The 17092-nt window shown below is 45.2% G+C and overlaps 1 protein-coding gene across 1 annotated transcript in view; it reads right to left on the bottom strand.

The window, feature by feature from the left end:
• LOC109911464 (anoctamin-7) overlaps positions 1-17092 on the bottom strand; it is a 102863-nt gene that overhangs the window by 43148 nt on the left and 42623 nt on the right. The window contains exons 8-14 of the mRNA XM_020510779.2: positions 16122-16232; positions 13163-13322; positions 9193-9283; positions 8463-8559; positions 7823-7966; positions 5373-5510; positions 3431-3529 (exon numbers count right to left, since the gene is read on the bottom strand). Of these exons, the coding sequence (XP_020366368.2) occupies positions 3431-3529; positions 5373-5510; positions 7823-7966; positions 8463-8559; positions 9193-9283; positions 13163-13322; positions 16122-16232 (840 nt within the window). The remainder of the gene's footprint in view (positions 1-3430; positions 3530-5372; positions 5511-7822; positions 7967-8462; positions 8560-9192; positions 9284-13162; positions 13323-16121; positions 16233-17092) is intronic.

Here is a 17092-nt window from a genome sequence, read left to right as displayed (position 1 = left end):
GAAAGCGTTTGACAACGTCCCACGTAAAAGATTAATGTGCAAGACTAAAGCGCATGGAATTGGGGGAAGTGTATAGGAAGCTGGTTGGCAGAGAGGAAACAAAGCGTAGGAATTAATGGATCCTTTTCAAATTGGCAGGCAGTAACTATTGGGGTGCCACAGGGATTGGTGCTGGGACCCCAGCTATTCACAACATATATTAATAATTTGGATGAGGAAACAAAATGTAACATCTCCAAGTTTGCAGATGATACCAAGTTTTGTGGGAGGGTGAACTGTGATGAGGATGCAGAGATCATTCAGCATGATCTCAACAGGTTGGGTGAGTGGGCAAATCAATAGCAGATGCAGTATAGTTTGGATAAATGTGAGGTTATTCACTTTGGAAGCAACACCAAGAAGGCAGATTACTACCTGATTGGCTGTAAATCGGGAGAGGGGAGTGTGCAGTGGGACCTGGGTGTCCCTGTGCACCAGTCGCTGAAGGTAATCGTGCAGGTGCAGCAGGCGGTAAAGAAGGCAAATGGTATGTTGGCCTTCTTTGCGAGAGGTTTCGAGTACAGGAGCAGGGACGTGTTGTTTCAGTTGTACAGGAACTTGGTGAGACCACACCTAGAATATGGTGTACAGTTTTGGTCTCCTTTTCTGAGGAAGGATGCTCTTGCTCTCCAGGGAGTGCAGTGAAGGTTTATCAGGCTGATTCGGGGATGGCAGGACTGATGTATGAGGAAAGATTGATGAGGTTGGGATTGTTTTCACTAGGGTTCAGACGAATGAGAAGGGATCTCTTAGAGACTTATAAAATTCTAACAGGACTGGACAGGGTAGATGCAGGGAGTGTGTCCCCAATGGTGGGTGTGTCCAGAACCAGGGGTCACAGTCTGAGGATTCGGGGTAGATCATTTAGGACGGAGATAAGGAGACATTTCTTCACCCAAAGAGTGGTGAGCCTGTGGAATTCATTACCACAGGAAGTAGTTGATGCCAAAACATTTAATGTATTCAAAAGGTGACTAGATATAGCACTTGGGACAAATGGGATCAAAAGGTTATGGGGAGAAAGCAGGATTAGGCTGTTGAGTTGGATGATCAGCCATGATCGTGAAGAATGGCGGAGTAGGCTCGAAGGGCCGAATGGCCGCCTCCTGCTCCTATCTTCCATGTTTCTATGAAAGATTTGGGGCTGCTGCAAGACAGTCATCAAAGCAATATTTAATATCACGGTACCATTGACATGGATGATCAGAGACACAGTGAGTTCCTGGAAGGAAGTCCTGTCCCATAGGATTTTTTTAATGATCCAGAGCAGGACTGAAGCAATGTTTGACTGTCGGAGCAGTCACCATTTAGCTGAAGGGTATGGATTTTAAAGCAGAGCAGTCTAAAATGATTCAGTTTGGCAGAAAGTATAATGATCGGCAATACAGACTCAACAAACCAGTTCTAAAGAGCATTCAGGAACAGAGGAACCTGGCAATTTATTTGCATGGAACTTTGAAGATGACAGAATCTATTGAGAATGTAACTAGTAAAGACCATGGGATATTAGGATTCATAAACAGAGGTATTGAATACAAAAGCCTTAAATTCGACTGAATCAATTATAAAACTGTAGTTAGGCTACAACTACAATTCTGGTCACCGCACTTTAGGGTAGACATGAGGATCATTGCGAGGGTGCGAAGGAGATTTGCCAGAATGGTTCCAGAGATTTTAGCCAAAAGATCAGACTGGCAAAGGTTGGCACAGAGAAGAGAGGTTGAGGGGAGATTTGATCGAGTTGCACGAGATTATGGCAGATATAAACAGGACAGATAAGGGAAAGATTGTTCCCAATAGCTGATGGTGCAAATACAACGGGACACAAGATTGGGTGGCACGGTGGCTCAGTGGTTAGCACTGCTGCCTCACAGCGCCAGGGGACCCAGGTTTGATTCCAGCCTTGGCTGACAGCTTGTATAGAGTTTGCACGTTTTCCCTGTGTCTGTGTGGGTTCCTTCCCACAGTCCAAAGATGTGCAGTTTAGGTGGATTGGCCATGCTAAGTTGCCCCATAGTGTCCAGTGATGTATAAGTTAGGTGGATTAGCCATAGGGAATGCAGGGTTACAGGGATAAGATAGTGGGGTGGGATGCTCTTTGGAGGGCCAGTGTGGATTCAATGGGCTGAATGGCCTACTTCCACACTGTAGGGATTCTAGAAGGATAGGCTAGGATGTTTTTGCCTGGAGTGTATGATGTTGAGGGGTGAACTTATAGAGGTTTGTAAAACTTTCAGGGGCATAGATAAGGTGAATGACAAGGGTCTTTTCCCTAAGGTAGGGGAATCCATAAACTAGAGGGTGTAATTTTAAGGTGAGAGGGGAAAGATTTAAAAGTGACCTGAAGAGATAACTTTTTTCACACAGAGGGTGGTGCATATATGGAATAAGTTGCCAGATGAAGTGGTAGAGGTGGGTATAGTTACAACATTTAAAAGACGTTTGGATGGGCATATAAATGCGAACAGTTTGAAGGGATAATGGGCCAAATACAGGCAAATGGGACTAGTTTAGTTTGGGAACATGGTCGGATTGGAGTGGTTGAACTGGGGGATCTGCTTCTGTGCTCTATGAGTCTATGACATTTCATTGGTCAAAATGTAACCCTCTACCAATAGCCAAAACCAAACCTGATGATTGTTTCATGGCTGCAGCAGCTTGCTGGGAGAAATTGGCTATCACATGAAGGAGTGTCCTAACTTTCAGAAGACGCTTTAATTGACTATCCAGTACTTTCAGGTGTCTGAGGCTGGTCACAGGCTCCTCTCCTTGAGTTCTCTGCTTGTAGGTAGATCTGACCCACAGCAACGTGACATCCACCGAGGGCCAGGGTAAAAATGCAAGTCCTGGATCCAGAGACAGTAAGAACTACAGATGCTGGAGTCAGAGATAACACAGTGTGGAGCTGGAGGAACACAGCAGGGCCCAGGCAGCATCAGAGGAGCAGGGAAGGAAGAAATCTGAAGAAGGGTCCTGACCCGAAACGTCGACTTTCCTGCTCCTCTGATGCTGCCTGGCCTGCTGCGTTCCTCCAGCTCCATACTGTGTTAAGTCCTGGATCCAGCCCAATGAGGATCAAGCCCCATGCTGCTGGTACCAATTTCCAATTTCGCCCCAGCACACAGCTGACCAGGAATCTCTCCCGCTCTTGCAACCTGCCACTAGCGTGTGCTGTAAGGGTATACAAATTGATCCTCAGCCTGTTTTGACTGCATTACAAACACTCCTTCCTTGGTCACCAAGTCCTGGAGTGGGACTTGAACCCTGGAGTTTCGGGCACAGAGGCAGGGACACTACCCTACGTGTCACAACACCCTCATTCAGAGATGCCACAGAAACACAAATTCTTTGCTCATCTTTGAATGTGGTCACCCGGGAGTAGCCTACTCACAGTTGCCATAACAATGGTATTTCCTGTCTCATACATGAAGATGCTAATGATGGTACGGTACAGTATGACAGAAATCAGGAAGATCACAACCACTGCAGCCTGTAAAGCAAACAAACCAGAATCAGTGAATGCAGCACAACTATTGATTAGTGAAACCCAGACCCTGTTAGTTAATAACAAGGGCACAGTATTTTAATTGCACTCTGTAACAGCAGGTTCCTTTTCTATTGCATCCCGAGTTCTTTAGTTTTATTGCTTGCTTCATTCAGTTATTTTCTTGGCACATTCTGTTTGCTCTTGCCTTCTATTCTCAGGGACAAGGTAACGAGGCAGTACCCATGTCTACCTCAGCCTGGAAGGGAACTGCACCCATGCTGCCAAAGTTGTTCTGAGCCACATGCTGGAGCTCTAGCCAACTGAGCTAATTATATAAACCAACTCTCTGTTAATTTGTACAGTGTTCAGCATTAAATTGGATTCCAAGCTCGGTGGGGCAGAGATAAGGTGAATAGCCAAGGTCTTTGCCCCAGGGTGGAGGAGTTCAAAATTAAAGGGCATAATTTTAAGTTGAAAGGATAAAGATTTAAAAGGGATCCTGAGGGGCAACATTTTCACACAGAGATGGTGCGTACATGGAAGGAGCTGCCAGAGGAAATGGCAGATGCAGGGATAGTTGCAACATTTAAAAGACATTTGCCTAGATATAGGAAAGGTTTGGAGGGATATGGGCCAAATACAGGCAAGAGGGATTAGTTTGGTTTGGGAGACCTGGTTGGTATGGACGAGTTGGACTGAAGGATCTGTTTCCTTCCTGTATGACTCTATGACTCTATATAATCAAAAAAAAGGTATGAAAGTAGACTCAGATCCTATTCTTGATGGGGGGTTTATGCACAAAATGCAGTATTTCAGATCTCTGTCTCCTACCTACCAACACAACCACTGTCCCAGTAGTACCCTCTTTTATTCTCATTTGAGTGCCCATTAGCCAATAAACTATTTGCTGAACATCGAAGACGCATATTGTCAAAGCATTTCATTTTGCACCAATCAGGACAATTTGCAAGAACACCAATTCAAGGGCACACCAACATTCATACTGCAAGCAGGGGGAGTTCTAATTGATTGGCTGATTGGGATTCTGATTGGTAGAGGTGAATGCATCAGTTAGATGATGACTGACAGCTTTCAAAGGCAACATCATCAATTTAAAATACCTTTTTGAGGGGAGATAATACCCTGAAGCCCCTGTAGTGGCCACCAGCCTTGGAAGGCCTCTAAAGTGTTCCCTCTCCAGAGATACCAGGCTGTGAATGTAGCCATAAGAGGGGCAAACAGTCAGGTCAAAAAGCCCTTCCACTTACCACTAATGCCCTTTAGGGAAGGAAACTGCCACCATTACTTTGTCTGGCCTATGTGTGACTCCAGGCCCACAGCAATGTGGCTGACTCTTAACTGCCCTCTGGGCAATTGGGGATGGGCAATAAATGCTGGCCTGGCCAGTGATGCCCTCATCCCGTGAATCGATAAAATCCCGCATCTTTTCAGATATTTTCTAATCAACCTGTTCAGCAACGTTATGACACACCTCTGGAGCAAGTGGGACTTGAACACAGATCTCCTGACTCAGAGGTCGGGACACTACCAGATCCTTTTTATGGTCTTTTAAGTATTAAATAAAGAAACAAACAAACTAGTTGGCCCACTGCTTAAAGGGGCACCATGACAAAAAAGAAATGAATATTTAAAGAAAACTTAGCAAAATTGAGGTTAAAATTCTGTTTCTGGATTTGTTGATGCACTGAAACACCTGTGGTGCCCACTAGTCGCAACAGGTCTCAAGTGTGATGTTGGATATCATGTGCTCCATCTCCAAGGGCACACCAGTCAACAGGAAGTCAAAGGAAGGAAGTGTGTCTTATTTATCGAGTGCCTTTCTTACCAGGAGCAGGATCACCATGGAACTGGTGATCATTCGCTTCAGCCTGTCCTTCTCGGGGAAGTATGGCTCCTCTGACCCCGTGATTGGATTCCTCGTCGTCATGGGAGCCACGGCCGTGAACTCAGGCCGAGGGCGTTCCTGAAAATGAAAACGCCGGAACAGATCAGCCCGCCGGAATGGCGTGACGTGAGGAAATCGAGCCAAGGCAGCCCGCAAATAGTCACGCGACGGATGCGTTAATGAGAAATTGTCGGCTGTATGCCTTGGGAACGCGGGTGTTAAGTAACGATCTGGGGAAGAAAATCGAGGCCTTTTGAGTGCTAAGGCGTACACAACAAATCCCATGTACAGATAAGAACAGCAATGGCCAAACAGGACCTTGTAAAATGGAAAAGGAGATGTCGGTATTTTTGAGCATTTGATCAGAACTGGAAAGCTACACAGATCTCTTCCAGAGGGCCGAGGGGAGGGCAGCAGATAAAGGGTTGGGCCTAGGGGTGTTTGGGACGATGGCTGTCACAGAGCAGCTACCGATGAGCTACAGTGGGCAGGGATGAGAGGACGGGCCAAGGCGGCACAAGCCTGGCGTACACAGTACGGCAGCAGATCCCATTGCAGGAGCTAACGGCTACAGAATGGTATTGATATCCTCACCACCTCAACACACAACTGATCACCGATAGCTGAGAGTTTCCCCATTTGCAATTGCAGCACTGAAGCTAGTTCAACATGTCACGATTTGAACACAAACCAATATCCGATGGAAATGATCAGCAGGCCGGGCAGTAGATGTGGGGCAAGAGACAGAGGCGGAATGAGAGACGCAGAGAGAGAAAGACAGAGATAGAGGGACAGTGGGGCAGAGAGGGAGGGGGGGAGAGAGAGAGAAAAGGAGGGAGACATAGAGACGGAGACAGAGGGAGAGAGAAACAGAGCGAGGGAGACAGAGAGAGGGAGAGAGACACACAGACAAATAGAGAGAGAAGGAGAGGGACAGAGAGAAGGAGAGGGACAGAGAGAAAGAGAGAGACAGAGAAAGGGAGAGACAGAATAAGAGAGACAGAGAGAGAAAGACAGAGATAGAGATACAGTGGGGCAAAGAGAGAGAGAGGAGAGAGAGAGAAAAGGAGGGAGACATAGAGACGGAGACAAGAGAGAGAGAAAAACAGAGCAAGGGACTCAGAGAGAGAGAGAGAGAGAGAAATACACAGAAAAATAGAGAGAGGAGGAGAGGGACAGAGAGAGAGAGACAGAGAAAGAGAGAGACAGGGTGCCTCTGTTTTATCCAATCAGAGCTGAGATAATTGCAGCCTGTGGAGAAATAGTCCATTTGGTCATCCTGAAACGGCCATTAATTGATCGTTAAGAACCTCAATCAGCAGCAGCTGACCCAGAACCACATTCCAGCAGAGGGGAATGGCTTTTCTGGGACACCACCAACCCCTTCCTAATAAAGTCACCATCCTACCTCAGGCGCACTGCCTCCTGGACTGGAAGATACCAGCCAAAATGTTTCGGGTCGATGAGTTTTCCATTGGAATAACGGTAAACATTCAGTTTGCGGCTGGATCCTGTGGCAAACACTTGATGGCAGACACTGATACAACAGTTTTCCTGTCATTTCTGAAAGACCTTATATCTCAATAATGCCAATCATAACGTCTGGATGTCCCAAAGAGCCCATGGGTTCCATTGCTGTTGTAATAAATGAAAGCCACCAACCAATTTATAGACAGTCAGCTCCCACAAGCAGCAACTCAATAATGTGTTTTAATGATATCGAATGGGGGCTAATCACTAGTGTTAGAATGGGAGGCAACAGCCTAGTGGTAATTATCACCAGACTTCTAATCGAGAGGCCCAGGTCATGTTCAGGGATATGGGTTCAAATCCTGCCACGACAGAAATCGGAATTTGAATTCAATACAAATCTGGAATTATGAATCTAATGATGATCATGAATTGATTGTTCGGGGGAGAAAGCACCTGGTTCACCAATGTCCTTTAGGGAAGGAAACTGACATCCTTACCCGGTCTGGCCTATATGTGACTCCAGACCCACAGCAATGTGGTTGACTCTTAACTGCCAATTAGGGATGGGCAATAAATGCTGGCCCAACTTCATCCCGTGAATGAATTTTAGAAATGTTAACTGGAGAAAGGTAGAGCATTCTCTTGCTCCTCTTCAGAAGAGTGCAATGGGATTTCTTACAAATATCTAGAGGGCGGGCAGTGTCTTGGTTTGACATCTTCTTCAAGAGACAGCCTGTCTGACACTGCTGCACTCCTCCAGTGATGTGACAGCACTGCCTCCACACTACAGCCGGATTTATCACGCCAGCTGAAGTCTCTGGAGTGGGATTGGACCCCGCAGACGCGGTTTGTGGAGGAGCAGCTGGGGGATTCGGGTAAGCTCTTGCGTGTTTTCATTTGCTCGAAATGTCTTTTACCTCAGTTTCCTCAAAGTCCAAGCAGTCCCATCTGTGGGCCATAACAGCGCGCTTTCTCTTCCAGTACTCAAGGAAGGTCACTGCCCAGAGAGACATGAAGATACTGAAGAAGACTGTTCCCCCGTTGTCAAAGAGCTGGCTCACCTGAGGTCCAGGGAGACAGAAAGGTGGCCAACAATGTAGTTACATCTACAAATGCACAAAACTCTACCTTGGCATCGAGGAGATTAAGGGGTGATCAATCTGAAGGATTTGAAATGGGTGAGGAATCCAGAACCAGACCCTATACAGGCCACAAACTTTCCCGTGTCGATCCCAGCCCAGGCTGCATTCCTCACCTCAGCTGGACTCAAGCAGATGAATTAGAAATTGGCTTTAGTGCCGGCGGGCCTGGGAAGAATCAGAGCAGACATTTCCACGCCTGCTCACCAACCGATCATGTCTGCTCACTAGTAAGTCCCTCTGCTCACTAGCAATGACACTTCTCCCACCAGCTTATGCCTACACCACCCCCTGGCTTTAAATGCCTGACTGGTGAAAGCATCGGGTTAATGTACAGGAATATTCTACTGCAGGAGGTGTACTGCAGTGCAGTCACCCCAACACACCCAGGGCACAGTCAATGGAAAAATGGGCTCACCTTGAAGAGCGAGCAGATGCTGGAGAGTTTCCAAACTTTACAAGTTGTACAAAGCGGGCACATACTGTAATTATCTCCGTGTTCGCATATTTCCTTTCTGGGTAAAGACAGAGAGAAACAGAATCCCAGAATAAAATATAATCGTGGGAACTGTGTCCATGTCACTAACCACTTGCACTGCCCTCCCAGACCACACACTGACTCATTCCTCTGTTATTTTATTCTCATCATCTTTCCAATTCAGACAAGATGGTAAGCCACATTCAGACTGTAGTTTTGTTCAGTACGCCCACATTCATACAGTGTGACCACATTAATACAGTAGTACAGTGTGACCACATTCAGACTGTAGTTCTGTACAATGTGACCACATTCAGACTGTAGTGTTGTTCTGTGTGATCATAGTCAGTCTATAGTACTGTACAGTGTGGTCATAGTCAGATTGTAGTTCTGTACAGTGTGACCACATTCAGACTGTAGTTCTGTACAATGTAACCCCATTCAGACCGTAGTTCAGAATAGCGTGATCATATTGAGTCTATACCATTATTCATTGCAGTGATCATATCTATGCTGTAACTCTGCATAGTAGAAGCATATTCTGACTATACAGAATGACCATGTTCAGACTGTATCAGTATACAGGTGACTATAATTGAACTGTAGCATATATATTGTGACTATATTTGGACTGTTAAATCCCTAGTTTATTGTTTGGTGTAAGACTTACGCAGGAATGTCACTCAGCACCTTGCTGATTCCAACAATGAAAACTGCAGTTCCTACAATTGCTGCTGGTAACAGCCACCCTGTGTAAAATCCTGAAAAAACAATAACAAGTTAACTTTAATTATTGAACCTACAGCAGATCGCTGTATTCAAGCTGAGAGTCAGTCCTGGCTTAGCGTATAGCAGTCAGTGGTACAGAGAGCAGGAGGGGCTCTGATCATGGACACTGATGGCATGAGGATAAAATACAACGACGTAGGACACAGAAACAGGCCATTCAGCCCAACAAGAACACTCAAGCCTCCTCCTATCTCATGTAAATTTACCATCGTAACCCTCTATTCCCTTTGTCCTCACTTGGCTGGTAGAGTTTCCCTTAAAAGAATCATTACTAATTAATTCACATCAAACATGTCCTGTGCTGACAAGATTCTGACCCCAATGATTGGAAAGGCATTTGTTATGAATTCTCTATTGGATTTTTTTTAGCAACAATCTTATTTTGATCCCCACTGTTCCCCACAAGAGGAAAGATCCTCTCTGTATCCACTCTTTCAAAACTTTCCATCATTTCCTCAATCAGGTCACCTCTCGTGGTTGTATTTTTCAGAAGTGACCCAGTCTGTCAACTGTTTCTGATGTTTATACGTGCACTTTTCAGCTATCATCCTTTTTAATCTCTCCATACTCTTCTTATAAGAGATCACAACCAACACCGGTACATAGCTAAGAGACATCCCCTGCTAAGTGCAGTGATGAACACATGGAGGCAGTCTTGGGTAGGATTAATAAAACACTGTCCCCATTTGAAGAATGACTTGATACATCAAAGGACAAGGGTTAGAAAGATGGTATTTCACAGTCCCCTCCACTGCAGGCAGCTAGTGAATCAGGACATGGTAGGTCATGTCTTCAGGAATAGTGCCAGAAGACTGGAGACTAGCAAATGTTGTCCCCTTGTTCAAGAAGGGGAGTAGAGACAACCCTGGTAATTATAGACCAGTGAGCCTTACTTCGGTTGTGGGTAAAGTGTTGGAAAGGATTATAAGAGATAGGATTTATAATCATCTAGAAAGAAATAATTTGATTAGGGATAGTCAACACGGTTTTGTGAAGGGTAGGTCGTGCCTCACAAACCTTATTGAGTTCTTCGAGAAGGTGACCAAACAGGTGGATGAGGGTAAAGCGGTTGATGTGGTGTATTTGGATTTCAGTAAAGCGTTTGATAAGGTTCCCCATGGTAGGCTATTGCAGAAAATACGGAGGCATGGGATTGAGGGTGATTTAGCGGTTTGGATCAGAAATTGGCTAGCTGTAAGAAGACAGAGGGTGGTGGTTGATGGGAAATGTTCATCCTGGAGTTCAGTTACTCGTGGTGTACCTCAAGGATCTGTTTTGGGGCCACTGCTGTTTGTCATTTTTATAAATGACCTGGATGAGGGCGTAGAAGGATGGGTTAGTAAATTTGCGGATGACACCAAAGTCGGTGGAGTTGTGGATAGTGCGGAAGGATGTTGCAGGTTACAGAGGGACATAGATAAGCTGCAGAGCTGGGCTGAGAGGTGGCAAATGGAGTTTAATGCGGAAAAGTGTGAGGTGATTCACTTTGGAAGGAGTAACAGGAATACAGAGTACTGGGCTAATGGTAAGATTCTTGGTAGTGTGGATGAGCAGAAAGATCTCGGTGTCCATGTGCATAGATCACTGAAAGTTGCCACCCAGGTTGATAGCGTTGTTAAGAAGGCGTACAGTATGTTAGGTTTTATTGGTAGAGGGATTGAGTTTCGGAGCCATGAGGTCATGTTGCAGCTGTACAAAACTCTGGTGCGGCCGCACTTGGAGTATTGCGTACAGTTCTGGTCACCGCATTATAGGAAGGATGTGGAAGCATTGGAAAGGGTGCAGAGGAGATTTACCAGGATGTTGCCTGGTATGGAGGGAAGGTCTTATGAGGAAAGGCTGAGGGTTTTGAGGCTGTTTTCGTTAGAGAGAAGAAGGTTAAGAGGTGACTTGATAGAGACATACAAGATCATCAGAGGATTAGATAGGGTGGACAGTGGGAGCCTTTTTCCTCGGATGGTGATGGCTAGCACGAGGGGACATAGCTTTAAGTTGAGGGGTGATAGATATAGGACAGATGTCAGAGGTAGGTTCTTCACTCAGAGAGTAGTAAGGGCGTGGAATGCCCTGCCTGCAAAAATAGTAGACTCGCCCACTTTAAGGGCATTTAAATGGTCATTGGATAAACATATGGATGATAATGGAACAGTTTAGGTTAGATGGGCTTCAGATTGGTTTCACAGGTCGGCGCAACATCGAGGGCCGAAGGGCCTGTACTGCGCTGTAATGTTCTATGTTCTATGTTCTATGTTCTATGGGAAGACATGCAGAGAATTTGTTTGCAGAGTGACCAGCCAATAATGAGCTCCTGTAAGTAAAGTCTCACTTGTTGCTTAGTAAGTTAATAAAGTGTTTTCACATAAAATGGAAATTATCTCTTTCTACTGTTGTCTTTTCCAAAATGGCACCTGGTACTTTTGATGGTGTTCAAGCAAGTTTTATAAATTTGTACATCCGCCTGTCTGTTTGAAAACTGCAAGCCAGTGAATAAGGTTCTCTATTGGAGACCTAGATTCTGTGAGTCGCACATGAATACATGCAGTAACTGTGCAGGGGCACACAATATTACACTGTGTGAAGCTGAATCACACACGCTCATGGGCATTTACTTAAGTACAGATCCTGCGAAATGTGTGAATCCATTGCTTAAGTCAGTACCAGCATGTTCTCCTTTCTACATAAAATAAATAAGCAATTATAACTGCAGAGTTTTATTCATACTCAGTATTCATGGTGGATTGGGGGAGGTGTTGATTAGAAAGGAGGTTGAAGGTTTACTGACGGTACTGTACTCTGCACCAGCTCTGAACGCCTGATTCTAGGCTTGCCTTGTTCCATTGCAGATTTTGAACTGGTCATAGAGTCGTAGAGCTGTACAACACAGAAACAGACTCTTCAGCCCAACTTGTCCATGCCAACAATATATCCTAAATTAATCTAGTCCCATTCACCAGCATTTGGCCCATATCCCTCTAAACCCTTCCTATTCACGTACCCATCCAGATGCCTTTTAAATGTTGTAATTGTACCAGCCTCCTCCACTTCCTCTGGCAGCTCATTCCATACACGCACTACCCTCTGTGTGAACATGTTGCCTCTTAGGTCCCTTTTAAATCTTTCCCCTCTCACCTTAAACTTATGCTAAGGTTGTTGATTTGCTCGCTGAGCTGGCTTGTTCTCATTCACCCACAACCCAAGCTACAGATTTTTACCAAAACTTTAAACCTATGTCCTCTGGTTTTGGACTCCCTTACTCTGGAGAAAAGACTTTGACTATTCACCCCATCTATGCCCCTCATGATTTTATTCACCTCTATAAGGTCACCCCTCAGCCTCCAATGCTCCAGGGAAAATAGTCCCAGCCTATTCAGCCTCTCCCTATAACTCAAGCACTCCAACCTTCGCAATGTCCTTCTAAATATTTTCTGAATCCTTTCAAGTTTCATGACAGCTTTCCTAAAGCAGGGAGACGAGAATTGAATGCAATATTCCAAAAGTGGCCTAACCAATGTCCTGTACAGCTGCAACGTGACCTCCCAAACCCTATACTCAATGCACTGACCAATAAAGACAAGCGTACCAAATGTCTTCTTCACCATCCTGTCTACCTGTGACTCTACTTTCAAGGAACTATGAACCTGCACCCCAAGGTCTCTTTGTTTGGCAACACTCTCCCAGACCTTACTATTAAGTGTATAAGTGCTGCCCTGATTTGCCTTTCCAAAATGCAGCACCTCACATTTACCTAGATTAAACTCTATCTGCCACTCCTCGGCCCATTTGATCAAAGTCCCGTTGTGCTCTGAGGTAAACAATGATCAAACTGAAAAGCCACTCAGGCAGAACCGTACCTATCCATGTGAAGTAAAAGGCAATCTTCTCTCCAAAGTAATTCCGGATATGGTCCAGAGGCTGGTATTTGTACCACTTGCTCCAGCGAGCCCAATACTCATACAGTACCTGCCTGTGGCTGAGCTGTTCACCTTGTTCACCCTGAGCCTGGTATGGACCCTGTGGGCAAAACCAATGGAGACATTAGCAATTACCTGGCTCTCAAACGGTTGATCAGCGTTTACACCAGCATTGCCTTCCCTCTACTTGTTACATTCTTTTACTTAGATATAAACTCGCCAGTCGCATAAGGAGATGTGAAGCAATAATGTGGCTTCCTAATTTGAAGGATCAGACTATTTACAGATAGATTTACTGGGAGGCCAGGCTAAGTGCGTCTGATCTTGAATCCTGCGACGTCAGAACATCCTTACGGGATGAATTAGAATTAGATAACAATTGAATGTGGTTTAGGCTACACTACCTTAAAGGTACACACACATCATATCTTCACTAGGCTCCGCATTACCCAGGCAAACCACAAAGTGGAAACATTCCTGCCATGCCCATGGTTTTGTCCGAGCAAAACCTTTGGCTGGACTGGCCTGCTAAATCTTTCACTGGAGCCCTTCCTGATGGGGAAAGATCTGATAGTCAGAGGGTGGATGGAGTCACACAGGGCAGTGGTTAAAAGGTAGCACCGACTCTGTTCTGAGGAAGAGTCACCGGACCCGAAAGGTTAACTCTGGTTTTTTTCCTTTACAGATGCTGGCCAGACCTGCTGAGCTTTTCCAGCAACTTCTGTTTTTGTTCCCGACTCTTTATTTTTCCTCAGTTAGCTTTTCAAAATAAAACAGGCCACAGATCAGGCAGGCTGACAGCGCCCAACTCTCCAGTCTTATCCCAAAAGGCTCTAACCGTAACACCGGAGAAGTAAATACTGATTCATGCTGAATTGTACCATTCCCAATGATTCTTGTCTCTGCCTCTCACTGGCTCCCACTCCTTGTTTTCACTCTCACTGCTGCCTTTCTGCCCCTCTCCCTTGCTTCTTTATTCTTCGGTCGAGCCTGTTGTTTATTCTCTTTCCCCTTCGCTATTTCTCTCCAGCTTCTTCCTTTCCTTTTTTCCTCAGTGTGGTTCCTTTCATCAAACTGCTAGTTTAAACCATTGACAAGCTCCACAATGAACAACATGGAGCAAGTTCCTATACTTTTCATTCTAACCTTTTGATTTTGTTTTTGTATATAGAAGCTCCTTTGCAATGTCTTATTAGTTTTAATACTGACTTTCTTATATAGATGGCCCTTAGAGTTTGGGCCTCCCACAAGTAGGAAGTTCGTGCTCACAGATGGGCAGCATGGTGGCTCAGTGGTTAGCACTGCTGCCTCACAGCACCAGGGGCCCAGGTTCAATTCCACCCTTGGGTGACTGTCAGTGTGGAGTTTGCATGTTCTCCCGTTGTCTGTGTGAGTTTGCTGCCACAGTTCAAAGATGTGCAGATTAGGTGGATTGGCCATGTTAAATTGTCCAGGAATGGGAAGGCTAGGTGGGTTAGCCATGGGAAATGTGGGGTCCCAGGGAGAGGGTTGGTCTGGGTGGGATACTGTTCAGAGGGTTAGTGTGGACTTGATGGGCTGAATGCCCTGCTTCCACATGGTAGGGATTCTACATTTATCATTTTGAAGAACTCTATGGCCAGTCTTCAGTATTCTCCTTTTCAGGGAGAGCAGGCCCAGCCTGTTCTCTCCTTCCTGATACGTACTACCTCTCAGCCCAAACAGACAAGACCTTTTCTTGTATTTTCTCCAATGCCTCTATCTCCCTCTGACCTCCAGGCAGGTCCCCAGATTTGGGGGGTGGGGTGGGGGAGGTGGGGGGTGCGGCAGAATCAAAGCCCCTGCTATTGGCACCAAAACAATCCACACAGACCATCCATCCAATCCGTGCCCACCAACCCCAAAGGGGTCCGAATAACCATGGCAACATACATGTTGTCAACTGGATAGTGTTGATGGAGGCTCCAAATTTCCTCACCATTGATGTGTATCAGAAGGATTTACAGATTCACAAATTGGCCTGTTTGACCACTGTTATGAATGCACATTCGTTGGCCTGGATTGGACATGAACCCAGAGCTCTGGCTCTGACGCAAGGACACTACCTTCTGTTCTGAAAACCCTCCCCTACTACCTCTATCTCTCTTTTGTAATATCTTGGGAACAGTACTGCAAGGGCGATCTTAAAAAAAAATCTAAGTGTAATGAAATGTCAGTGGTTTTGAATTCTATCCCTCTAGGAATGAATCCCAATGCACAGTTTGCCCCATAATCCAATGTTGCTGCTTTAAATAATTAGTACATCCGTACCATACCCCATTCAAATGCTGATTTTCAAAGGATTGTGTGCTCTCCTTTATTGCCCCTATTGAAATACATCAACTCATGTTTATCTACATTGAAACAATTTGTCAGTTTCAGACCCAATCGACAATGTCTGTTAATGTTGTATTATACTGTGTGGCACTATTCCTCAGTGTCAAACCTACCAGTTTGTCCCAGTTGGTGTTCAGTTGTAATGTACAGACACCCAGAATGTCAGCTGCAGGAAGAAGGTGGTGTGCAGGCAATGACAGAGAACTAGTAATCCAGGACACCCTATGCTAATGTTCCATCAGCATAGATTCAAATCCCATGAGGACAGATGGTGAATTCTGAACTCAATAAAAATCTCGATTAAAAACAAACTAACCTAAGGATGGCCATAAATCTGTGGTTCACCTTTAGGGAAGGAAATCTGCTGTCCTTGCCTGGTCTGGCCTACATGTGACTCCAGACCTAGAGCACCCTCTGGACAATTAGGGATGAAGCAAACACCCAAATCCCATGAGTTTTGATTTTAAATGTTGAGGGACCCATGACAGACCAGTTTAGGTATCACTGGCGTTTGGAACTTAAAACAATAAAGCAAAGCTCTTACATCATGAAGGGGAAAGGCTGCGGTAAACACGTTCGCGGTCAACAGACTATTGATGCCAATCTGAGCCTTTCGCTGAAGCCCATACTTAGTCCTTGCTAATATTTCATAAGCCTGTCCGAGGAGGAAAAGAAATGACAAACGTCAGAATTGATCGAATACATTAGTAAAGATGTGAAGTTAGCATGTTCTCCCCATGTCTGCATGGGTTTCCTCCGCGTGCTCCGGTTTCCTCCCACAGTCCAAAGATATGCAGGTTAGTTGGGTTTTCCATGCTAAATTGCCCACAGTGTCCAGGGATGTGGGTTTCAGGGATGGGGGGGATGTGTCTATGTCCGGATGGGATGCTGTTCAGCGGGTCAGTGTGGACTCGATGGGCTGAATGGCCTGCTTCCACACTGTAGGGATTCTATGGTTCTAGTTTTGAAGCAGGGTTTAGAAGCTGCAGTACATCTCTTCCCCATTACTGTCACCCTCAGAGTTTTCTCTTGATGCTTTTCCTCCTGGGCTGGAGAATTGTCTGTGAGACAATCTATCTTTTTCAGAACTTGCATTTGTCAAGGGTGTGTTTATGGAATGGTACTATGTTGGAACAGTTAATTAATAGTAGCCAATAATCTTTTATTCTGTTAAGTTTCCCAATAGAGTTAAGTTATTCCGATTTCTTCTTTCTTATGTTGTATTTTAACTGTAGTGTATGAATAAAGTGTGTTTTGCTTCAAGTCTGGTCGTTTGGCTAATCGAATTGCATCTGGAATACAACGCCTTACACTTGCCTTCAAAATAAGAAAAAGTTAGAGTCTAGGCAATCTTCTTAATATATTTTGAGGGGGTTTGGTCTGGTCCATTACCAACAGGATGTTGCCATCAAACCATAAAGATGATGTGCCTACAATACAATGAGTGGTATATGAATTTCAGTGCCAGTGTGGTGCTGGTTTATAAATCCTACATCTGCCAGCTGTTGCAATGTA

Source organism: Rhincodon typus, chromosome 13 (genome assembly GCF_021869965.1).
Source record: "Rhincodon typus isolate 14 chromosome 13, sRhiTyp1.1, whole genome shotgun sequence".
NCBI lineage: Eukaryota > Metazoa > Chordata > Chondrichthyes > Orectolobiformes > Rhincodontidae > Rhincodon > Rhincodon typus.
This window is presented reverse-complemented; position numbering and strand designations above follow the sequence as displayed.